At 49.2% G+C, this 11,356-nt stretch overlaps 1 protein-coding gene across 1 annotated transcript; it reads right to left on the reverse strand.

Moving 5' to 3' along the window:
• Positions 1–982: 982 nt before the first annotated feature.
• LOC122154441 (lysophosphatidic acid receptor 2-like) lies at positions 983–11,095 on the reverse strand. Its single transcript, XM_042802818.1, has 3 exons — positions 10,863–11,095; positions 6,096–6,838; positions 983–2,289 (listed from the first exon to the last, which is right to left on the reverse strand). Exons 1-3 carry the CDS (start codon positions 10,901–10,903, stop codon positions 1,988–1,990), a joined length of 1,086 nt encoding a protein of 361 aa, XP_042658752.1. The 5' UTR covers positions 10,904–11,095; the 3' UTR covers positions 983–1,987.
• Between the last annotated feature and the right edge of the window lie 261 nt (positions 11,096–11,356).

Below are 11,356 nucleotides of genomic sequence, written 5' to 3' on the forward strand. Positions count from 1 at the left end.
AATTGTAAAATTAGCCTTGTGTGAAGTAGGACTTACACGCTTCCTGCTTTGGGGATGTTCAGGAAAGCAGAAAAGGTCAACTTTGTTCTGTCCCAGCTCCATCACTCCCAGCAAGAGCTTTCCAGGTGCTCACTATTAGTCTTCCCACAGCTACTGCTAATTCAGCACCTGCTTCCTCTGCAGTGTGTACATACATCCCAATAACAATGTTTTCCAGGGAAAGTAAAAGTAACTAGCAGTCATCTTTGGCAATAAAATTCTGCCTTCCCTTAGACCTACCACCCAGTATGCTTTAATGCTGTGAAATGTCCCCAAACCAGCCAAGTCTGGTGTTTTCCAGCAACAGACCAAGGGCTGCAAGCATGAAGGCCACGATCCCTCCCTTCCAGCATCACCACACACCACTGGAAGATGCTACTTTTCCCAGGGCTTCCCAACGGGGAGATAAGGGGAAAAATGCCAAGTCTTTTTTTCTAAAACCCAGGACAAAATATTTATTCAAAAAGTCTCTGGGACACAGAGATGGGAACCATATTCCAAGATTGTTTCAGGCAATCCAGGAGACTGTCACCTTAACACTCGCTTCCTGACCACGTTCTGCAAGAAAAAGTCCATATACACACATTTGAGTAACAATGCCACCAGTGAGTTGTCTTCTCTGCAAAGCCAGCTGAGGTGATCAGTCAGGAAGCTGATCATTTGACAGAACAGGGCTGGTTTATGAAAAAACCCCAACCCTCTGAAGTTATAAATTTAGACGATATTCCAAAACCTGCCTTCTGTTAGCCTCTCCCTGCTCTCACAGAAGCCCCCAGTAAAGAATTAACTCTGGATTTCAGCACTGTCCCAGGCACATTCACACTGTTAAAGTTTAACAGCGTGAATGTAAAGGAAACCTGGAGAAGTATTTACAGTTTCTCAGCTGTGAATATTCTTCTGCCAGCAGAGCCTCTGCCCTCCCGCTGTGGCCTCCAGTCCCAAGTGACAGTTGCCATGCGGCAAGTGGAGTTACTCAGAAAACTAGATCCTACGTGCACTAATATTCATTAATACTGCTAAGTGTCTTGCGGTGCTTTGCTGAGAGAAAGACTACATCCAAACAGACTGTTAGCACATTATTTGGGCAGCTGAGTATTAAGGTAAAAACTGCACATTAAAACCTACAGCAAAATACTGATTGCCTTGGAATCTAACCTAAACCTGTCCCAAAGGGCTCTCTGCGAGTAGAAGGATGGTTTAATGGGAACATGACTCACTCCACATTTATGAATAGGCAATGAACTTGTGAATACCACATGGTATCACTTAGCAGAACACAAACACAACTGCAGTTAGTTACAGCATCACTCTCCATCGCAGGAAAGAATTAGGTGCTCCTCAGCCATCCTCCAAAAGGCTAGAATACTTTGAAATTCAGCAACAGACACTTAAGAAAGCAGGAATCTGCTTCTCAGGAAGCAATTCAAACAGATTCCTCTCGGAAGAGGCCTTAAGAAGAATACGACTTCTGAAGTGGGTGGAACACAACCTGAATAAGACTCTCTGGGGAAACACTAAGCAGCTCTGTTTAGGAAGCAACGCGTAAAGCTGAAGAGCTCTTTGGAGTATGCTACCGCTGGAACGACTACTTCTGAAGGCAGTAATACTGAAGTACCAAGAAAATACTTTGCTCGTGGAGAGATCACGTGAGATTCCTGTGGCACATCGCACACTTCTAGATGCTGCTAAATTAAACCAACTTTGCATTGGAAATAGCAGTCTTTAATAAGAACACTACTCAAAGTATGTTTGTCCTAAAGAACGCACCATCAGCAGTTCCTTAAAAGCATCTTGTCCTTTATCGACGACAAGTGTTCTATAGAAATATTTATGCTTGAGCACATAAAAGAAGTCTCTACTGCTTTAGAAGCAGGTCGCTCTTAGCCTCTGCTCTTCCGCTCAGAAGCTGGCCGCGGTTCAGCACCGTGCTTGCCTCGCCGATCAAGAGCTAAATAGAGGAATCCACAGTAAAGTGCCCGTTCTGAGAAAGTGTCCTGCGGTCTGTGGTGTTTAGCTTCACCACCGTGGGGGTGTATTTGGAATTCCTATAACAGACAAAGCAGAGGATCCTCCGGAAGGTGCTACGCATCTCGTTGTCCCTGTAAGAGTAGACAATAGCGTTTATCAACGAATTGATCTCTGCCAGCAAAAGGACGTATTTCTCCACCGCTAGAACATTGCAGCTCTTGCAGCCCAAGCCGTCCAGGAGGAGCACAACTTGTCCTGGAGTCCAGCAGATAACAAAAGCACCTGGGGAGAGAAGAACCCCTGTTAGAGAAGAAAGCAGGTTGCTGGCCCTGCCCTGTCATTAACATGCTCAGTGGAATCACTGGTGGTTTATTTTGTGAAAAAAATTAAAGGGGCAGGGGGGGAACCTAGTTTAACTTTATTTTTGCTTTGGAAGATGACCAAGAACTCGACCAACAAATACTAAAAATTGAGGTAATGGCTTCCCCAGCTTCCCCCCAGACAGTTCACTCAGAACAACACTTCCAAGTACTTTCACTTACCTCCCCTCATCCCTGTCGTTGCATCTACAGAGTGAAATCAAGTGCTCCTATTTCCTATTTACACCCCACTGTCTCCAAAAAAGAGGAACAGGCCATAAAATTTGGGAAGAGTCCAGGAGTGCTACATCTTGAATGAAATAATCTCTCTACTATCCATACAGTTTATGGGGGGCTTTTGCTACCAGTGTGAGTTTAGAAGAGTCCTGGCCAACACTTGGGATGGGCCAGTGAAGTCTCTCCCCCAACTATACGCTGAGCAGAAAATAGCTGAGCGATGGGCTGGCCAACACCAGGCCTGAGCTGGACAGACTCCACCACTGATTCAGTCAGGCTGATACTATGTTCTTGCCACCACCTGCAAAGCTCTTTGGCAAAAGGATAATTACTGTTTTGCATGACGAAGTGGGAGGTGCCTGCGGCTCCTACAACCCTTTTCTACAGTCATGATTTTAAGGCTGACGTAAATGGAGCGCCCGCCCAACTGAGCTCCTGGAGGTCATGCATGAGGTTGTATCTTAAAGCACAGGAGCTGCACCCTGCTGCGTCTTCTGGGAACGGGTGGAAAGAACAAGACTTGCTGGGAACTTTGCAACTACACCCTGTACTGAAAAACATCCCTCAGGAAAGAACAGCCAGAAGAGCTGCACCAAAACCAAGAGGCTGGATTTAAAGCTGTTATTGAGGGAAATACAGCACTGGTGAAAAGTCAAAGGATCACTTGGAGGGATCTCCTGGGTTTCTGGGAGGCTTCCCTGCTGATTTCAGGCCACTGCATCACTTAACCCTCTATTTAAGCAAATCATGCACCCAGGTAGTCAGCACAGCAGCTACCACATCCGGGCCAGGCAGCTTTCCCCACCCACACTTGCAGACATGGCTTTTCCCCTTTAAATTTAGCAAATCTACAAAATAGATTCCCGTCTGTCATGAAGGAAGGTCCAATACTTCTATCTTGAATAAACCTCTAGGAAAGGGACCTCCTTCTTTAGCAACGTAACTTTTTTTCAGCATCTACAAGGCAAGCCAGATTCTCTGGAGACTGGCTCCCAGCAGCATTAAGTAAAGCCAGAAGAATACTGAAGATGAGAGGGGAAAACCAAAAGAGGTACCTAAAGTTTTGGGCCTTTGCTTGCAAATCCAGCTGACTTCCTTGCTGCTTAGTGGACGCTAAAGTATTCAGGAAGAAGTCTGAACTCTTCATAAAATCTAACACAGCACAGTCACTAACGACTCTGCCCTGTGGTTTGGTCATCATCACACCCTATGTCACTCGACTGGTCTGTGGGAAAATTTGCTACTAGTTTCCAAATGTACCTTGGACTTATTACTGGTTTCCCAGACCTGTTCTTAATGCCCAGGACTTGCAGGATTATCAAGCACAGCCAACCTCACCTCGCAATGAAGCAGCACACAGACAGCTCCTACCGCACCCTCGGCTTCCTCGCACGCTCACCAGCAGCTACACCCTCTGATGCATAAGGCGCAAAATATTCCTCTGTGCAGAGTCCAAGTTTGCAAAAGGCTGGGGAACGAGGGTGGGGAAGGAATTACACCAGGGCTTGCACAGGGAGGGAGAAAACCCTCTGCAGGCTCAACTTTCCGTACGCCAAGTCTGAACAGAAAGGTATTTTCCCCTCCGAGTTGAGCAATTCCCCTCCCTTGTTCCCTCCTGCACAAGGGATCTGGACAGAACTGACTGCTGCTTCTCTCCAGCACTGTCCCGCAGAAGAAAGGGAAAACTCTTGGGTTACAAGAGTCCCAGAGGCCTGATGAACTCCTCACTCTCCCGCAGCTTTCCACATGAGGTTCCTCCCTGCTCTGTCTGTCCTCAGAGACCCGTCCCAACTCCCTGCAAAACCACAGCAGCTCTTCTGAGCCTCCTCGGACCCAAGCTTTTCCCTCCCCAGGGCAGAAGACAAAGGCAGGCAGGGGGGACACCAAGAGCAAAGGGATGTCCCAAAACAAGGTGATGCACCAAGCTGGAATTGCAATGTCCTCCTTGGCCAGCAGCTACATCCTGCCAACCCTCTTCCAGCTGCTGTTTCGAAGCCCCATAAAATTCAGCAGTCCTGCTGACACCACGGAGTGATCCTCTGATACAGTTCAGGAAGCCAGGGGGAACAAAACAACTTTTCTCTCCACTGCAGACTGTACAAAATATATGGAGTAAGTAATTCTTCAGCCCCGCTGACCCCCTGTGCAGCATCTGATCAGCTCCAAGGCAGTAAATGAACTCCCAGCTGCACACAAGAGATGGAGAGATTGCGAGGCGGGGAAGACGACAACACAGGAAAGGCAGGAACAGGCAGAAAACTCCAGTTTCGATGCTCGCAAGTTGCAACAGGACCCGGCAAGCCGGCGTGCCCCCGAGCAGGGACACACCAAGCAGCCTGCCAGCCCCCCCAGCCTGCTCCACTCCCCTGCCGAGCCCCACTCTGCCAGCGCCAGTTCACAAGGGAGTAGGCTTTGTTTGCAGCTACAAGGTTTCCCTGACAGAGCAAATTCTGCGCTTATCAGGAGAGATTTGCAAGCAAGGGGTTGTGACCGTAAGTCCAGAGTCGGGCTGGTTGGCGGAAGATCTGAGCGCATTGATTTATTTCACTTTAAAGAAAGGTTGTTAGACCATTAGAGCACGGGGCAAAAAACAGATTAAAGACATTGTGGAGTGATAGGCTGTTGAAAACACAATGCGTACACCAGCTTCTGCTGTTAGATGCACAGCACTGGGCAGAACAGCACCTATCTAAATAAATAGTCTGGAGAGGCTGAGTCTCAGTGCCAGCCACTTCCAGTTACTGATCTGCTCCTATTTGCACTACAGACTGTGGATGTGGACAGACTGACAGACAGTTAGCACTCCGCCGGAGGTCCCGTGCTCACGGAAAGCAGCTCGAACTAAGAGTTGAGGGTTTCCAGGGGTATCTTTACCTGAATAGATTGAGACCCAGTACTGAGCTGCTCAAAAAAAAAATCTGAACAGTTCAGTGCTTCCTTCTAGTAAGCAGTAAGGAATCTGGATGCGACTCCTTCATTCTTTCCCCATCACCTTGTAATATCTGCCCCAAACCTCTCTCCATCCTTTATTAAAGGATGCACCAAGTGCTGCTTCTTGATTAAAGCCCAATTACAGATCTTAATTCCACACTACCCTTGTACAGAGGAAGCATACTGGAGTTTAGCAGATAAAAGAGCTGCTTCTGTGCCCAAAGCACTTGCACTTACAGCAGTTAGATATTACCAACTCCCATTAGTAAGTTCCTCTCATCTCTGCTAACCAGAGCAGCAGCCGTGTCAGAGGGCAGGGGATTCAGGAGCGAGCTTGCCTCCCATCTGCCAGGTTGCTCCCATTACAGCTCAGACAATTCACAGAGGCCTGAAACTGCCAAGTTCCTCAGCAGCCAAACCAAACCTTCACCCCAGCAGCTTCGGGGACCAGGGAAGCAGAAGGTCACTTCTCAGTCCTCCCCGTTGTCCCTCACCACCCCCCCACAACCCAGGATGGAGGATTAAAGCATCACTTAGATGGACTAGAGCGAGGGGACTTACTTAGGATAATAGTGACCGTCTTGACAAGGCTGATCATGGTCTCCCTGTAGCGGGGGTGGAAGCTAGTGTGCTTGGACATCCGTGTCATCTTCCTTTTGACATAGATGAAGATGTGCGTGTACACGACCACCATGATCAGGAAGATGACCAGGTTGGAGATGGCCCAGAAGGTCAGGTAGCTCCTGCTGTAGAGGGGTGCCATGCTGGAACACTTCTCCAGGGCGCAGAGGCAGTGCCAGCCGTAGGACGGGATGAGCCCCAGGAGCAGGGCCGTGACCCAAATACAGAAGATGAGGATCATCACACGCTGGTTGGACATTTTGCTGTGTAACTGCATAGTGAACACAGTCTGGTGCCTTTCTACGGCGATTGCCAGCAGGTTCACCACAGAGGCTGTCAAGCTGGTGTCCAGCAGGCTCTGACGGATGAACCAGGTCTTCAGGGAGAGCTCTGCTGTCCTGGGCCCCGTGTGGAACATGAGGAACATGTACGCGATGCCAGCAAAGAGGTCAGCAGCTGCCAAGTTCCCCAGCAGGTAGTAGATGGGGTAGTGGAAACGCCGGTTGATGATGATAGCAGTGATGACCAGCAGGTTGGTCAGGAGCACAATGACACTCACTGTCAGGCCCAGGGCCACCACCAGGACATCCTTTGTCCTCCAGTACGTGGTCAGCTCTTTGCGGCTGTTGTTGTAGAAGAACCCCACAGTCTCATTGTAAAAACAGTGCTTCATCGCGGCTGTCCTAAAGAGGGACGAGAGGATTGTTAGCTTGTGCCTGCACACACACGCAATTAGAAACCAGGGAGATGCTGAGCCTTATGATAATGCCTTTGACAGATGGAGGCGGGGAGGAGCTTGAGACACACAAACCACACAAGCAACAGGAAACCACTTCTGGACTCAAACACAGAACTACACATCTCAGGCCAAGTCCTCGTCTGTCCTCGAAGTCATAGTGAGGATGCAGCAAAACCTTGAATGTTCATGGGAGGAGATAAGGTTTGCCAGATCTGATAAGAAATTCTCCCTGTCCAGCCCACGCAGCATCATGGAGATGACAGACAAAACTGTTTTTGTTGTCCCAGATGCCCTGCTTCAAAAATGTAAAAACAAAGCAGCAGCAAAGAAAGTTTATCAGTCAGTCACTAAACAACACTGATGAAGACTATGAGTGCCTGCAGCTGCTGCAGTCCCCAGGACTCCTGCTCCTGGTTCAGTGAGCACACAGCCACCTCTCCAGAGTGTTTTATTAAAGTAGTTTTATTACTTCGTGCGATGCGCAGCTGCCTCCAAACACTGCTCTAAGCACAGCACTTGCCAATCCTTCCAGACCAGGTGAGCACTTCCCAAACTTTGCCAAGAGGCAAACAGCATGTAGAGCTGGGCAGAAACAAAACTCCTCAGCCCAGAAAAGTAAACAGCAGCGAGAAGTCAGCACATACAGCCACGGGGCTGGACCTCTGGAAGAGCCAGATCAGCTGGAAGCCCTGCAGCACTTCTGGGCTGGCTGTACGACAGCGTGTGGGTCAGCACCCAGAGTACCACCCAGTAAATCACCTGCGCAACAAGGGAAGCAACTCCCTTCTTCCCTTCCAGGTCTGGAACAAGGCTGGAATTCAAAAACTCACTGAACTCAGTGGAGGAACTTGATAGGAAGATGTTTAAGTCTCCAGGAGGGCTTTTCGCATTTCTTTGACTCGCCGGGCATTGATGGGAGCAAAACCAGACAAGCCATTTATCTGGATCATAATGTTAAGTCTTAATTTTCAAAGCCTGTGTGCCTCTGGTAATCTAACTTCCTGTCCTGCAGCCAGCCAAACAAGAAGCAGCAGGTTAAGCTAAAGGATGTTTTACCTCAGAGTCAGAATTTAAACCCAGTAATTGACTCTTGTGTTACTGGTTCATGAAAAAACAAAATCATGAAAGAAAATACAGCACCGCAACCAACCCAGAGGGATGAGGAGCAGCCTGATCATTACACCCCCCAGCAGATGTTCGTGTTCCTTTCCTAACCAAGAGCTTGGAAATCTCCAGTCAGGGCTGGCTGCGGTCCCCGCTGGGATGGGCAAAGCCAGTTTGGAGCCTCCTTCCTCGCAGCACTGAGGTGCTGAAAAATGACACAGTTTTTCCTTACCCTGGTGTGCTCTGCACATGAAGTCACTGGTCCTCCCTGTCCTCTCATGAGCTCAACCATCCTCCCCATTTCAGAGAAAGTTTAACGCAGACCACACAGCAGGAGTGCAGTCTCTTCAGGCAGGGAGAAAACCCAAAGCGCCTGACTCACAATTCACTTTAATCACCCCGAAACCAAAACACGGCTCAGGGGCCCTAATTAGCTGCGTGTTCCTGCACTCCCTGGGCAGCAGGGTTTTGCAGGACCGCTCTGTTTTCCAGGACGCTTCAGCAGGAGCTCCCGGCGGAGCAGCAGGGCTGCTGTGGTAACAGGGAGGCGAGATCCTTGCAGGCCGGCCGGCTTATCACCTGCACCGCACCCACCTCTGCTCACACACACGCCGAGCTGTGCAAACAAGCCGGCTGCGCAGGGAAGCACTATCATACCTGCAGCTGAACTTTTGATCTCCGCTGCCTACTGGGCTCGGGATCAGCCCGCGGCTGGCTTTACAGCGAGGCGAGGAAGCCCCGCAACTGACCTCATTCACTTGAAGGTCTGCTGAATAGGGAAATATTTTTACAGTAATAGGGGAAAAAGGAAAAGGAGTCAGAGGAGGAATCAACCTGCCCCAGGGGCTGGAGTTGTGGGCTAGTACTGTGTAACAAGTCCATCCTTCCTCTCCCTTCAGGTCTGGGATGGTTGTAGATCCCAAAGCTGTAGAGCTGTTCAGGGGTCGTGTGGTCCAAATGCCACTCAGGGGATGGAAGCAGCCAAGCGGGCTCTGCAGAGATACCCCGTGGCGACTCGGCGGGGAACTGCAGGGTGGTTTGGCTTGAAGGGAGAGAAGTGATGGAAGGAGGAGGAAGGGAGGCAAGCCTGGGACCAGGAGGAACATACGGGCCACTAGTGAATCACGGGCAGGTAAGATCACCACCTTCACAGGGTGTATTTGGGGAGGCACCACATCCAAGGCTAGGCCATTCTTATGTAAAACAGTTTCCTTTAAACATTTTTGAAAGCTTTAATCCCAAATCAAAAAGGAAATTGCTGCTGAAGTTAGGTGAATCACTTGACCTTCTTAAGAATACACATGTGGATGCCCAGGGAAGAAGGGCAGGGAAGGAGAGAAACTAAAACGGTATCAGGGTTTGGTACAGTGAATATCATGATGGAACAGGCACTGAAGCTCACACTACGCTTTAATTTCTCAAGTACATTAAAATACTGCAGTGAACTAATATGCTGATGGTGCTAGGTCTTATTATCAGTAATTTTTGAGCTGACACCAAGCCAAATTTAATCCAGATAAGGCTATCTGAAAATTGCCATTAAGTTATGGAGACCAATCTTACTTTGTTGCAAATATTAAAGATTCCAGAACTATGACAGGCCCCATAAACTTCCTCCTGGCGAAGTGCAGACTTTTTTCAAAGCATTATACAAGTACTGGTTCAACAGTATGTTTACTGGGGTGGGGATTAGAACTGGGTAAACCCACAAAGGAGCTGTGCTCTGCATGTGCAATACTCAAATCTAGAGAAACAGTCCCTCAAGCATTAATCCTGATGGCAGCATGTGAAATGCTTCTCGAGGCAAGACCCGCTCAGCGCACAGGGGGAAGCGAGAGTTGCAAATCCCTCCAAAATGTGCACAGGTTAAACTAAATCTCTGCAATACCCTGAGCTGGGTGGGGTCCAGGAGGGACTGACAGGTTGATGCTTGTGACTGGTTGCAGGAGCTCGAGCACCACTTCACTGCTACCCTGCAATTAGAAGACTGACCTTGGAGTCTGGCATCAAGGACAGACGATGCCACAAATCAGAATTTAACAGGCAGCGCCGGGGAAAGAGAAACACCCTGCCCACAGCAGCCAGCAGATAGAAAGTCAGGCTGGTGCCATGATGCACAAAGGAGCTGGATGAGCCTATTGTTCAGTGTCCGAGCAACCCCCTTCCATGGCCTTACACTCCTCAGCAGGATCTTACAAGATTTTTCCTTACCAGCATTGTTTACTTGGTGAAACAAGACTCTAGTTACATGCTGCAACAATTCAGCAGCCCCTTTCCTTGAGCAATACACAAACACAGCCTCTTCTCTAATCACGCTACCTCAAACTCTGCCCAAGTCTCTCCCCCTTAAAATCGAGTGCAGCTCTTGCAGTTTGGTAGGAGCCACCACACAAAATGAGCGCAGAATGAGCCTTTTCTCACCAGCGTGATGTAAGCATACGCTCTCTCCCTTCTTACTCCGTTAATTACCGCCCCAGGTTCACAGCAAGTTCAGAGTCCTTTAACACAGAAAGTAAAGGTGTAAGTGTCCTCCCTTCTCCATTTCCTCTTGCTTGCAAAAGTGGAAAATGCTAGTCAGCTCCTTGAGGTCTGGGAAGACATTCAACACTTGTTAACAAACCGACAGCCAGCGTAGTGTGGAAGTGAACAGGGATGAATGGCTGAATTTACGCTCCCACTAATAACCGCAATCAGCGTCAATCAAGAGAGAACAATGGCTCTATAAAGGCTCACATGGACTCAAATCCAACCTGGTTTACCCATGTCCACTGCACACGGATTTACATGGCCAAGCATTCAAGCCACTGCTATATTTTTAAGCCATAAACAGTACAAGCTCTTACGCCAAAGAAGAGTGTTCTTACCTGAAAGCACAACCACCGCATCCAAACCTGACATTCAGCATCGGTCTCCCCACCACAGAAAACCAGGGCAGCTATCCAGCGAGGGGATCCCCATCTCTGGAGGGCAGAGGTGCTTTCCAAGCAAGCCCCTCCTTCCCCCACCCCCCCAAAAAAAAAAAAAAAAAGAAGTAAAAAAAGCCAAGTGCTTCACAGGAAAGTTTCAGACAAGCACTACAGCCCCAGAATCCATCACGGACCGCTCCGAAACACTGGCTCCTGGGAGGCAAGTTTGCAAGAGCTGATGAGCCCGTCCCTCCTTGGGTCCTCCCCTAGGCGGGTCCTTCCAGGAGCCCCAGGAGCTGTAATCCGAGTCCTTGCCGCCTTCACGGAGGCCAAAGCCACTTTCCGAGCATCTCCGGTTCTGGCTGGAACGAGTCAGCTCCGATCTGCCAGCATCACCCTCGGGGACCGCTCCCGCCAGCAAGGTGCTGCTCTGTGGGAACCGGCACCCTCTG

The sequence above is a fragment of the Tyto alba genome, unplaced genomic scaffold (assembly GCF_018691265.1).
Source record: "Tyto alba isolate M040663 unplaced genomic scaffold, T.alba_DEE_v4.0 Super-Scaffold_4, whole genome shotgun sequence".
NCBI classification, from domain to species: Eukaryota; Metazoa; Chordata; class Aves; order Strigiformes; family Tytonidae; genus Tyto; species Tyto alba.

Excerpts from the sequence above, each read along its gene's own strand:
- LOC122154441 (XM_042802818.1), bottom strand. The coding sequence starts at position 10,903 with ATGCTGAATGTCAGGTTTGGATGCGGTGGTTGTGCTTTCAG. Across the intron at positions 6,839-10,862 it reads TGCGGTGGTTGTGCTTTCAG|GACAGCCGCGATGAAGCACT; the intron begins GTAAGAACACTC and ends GTCCCTCTTTAG. Across the intron at positions 2,290-6,095 it reads GACGGTCACTATTATCCTAA|GTGCTTTTGTTATCTGCTGG; the intron begins GTAAGTCCCCTC and ends TTCTCTCCCCAG.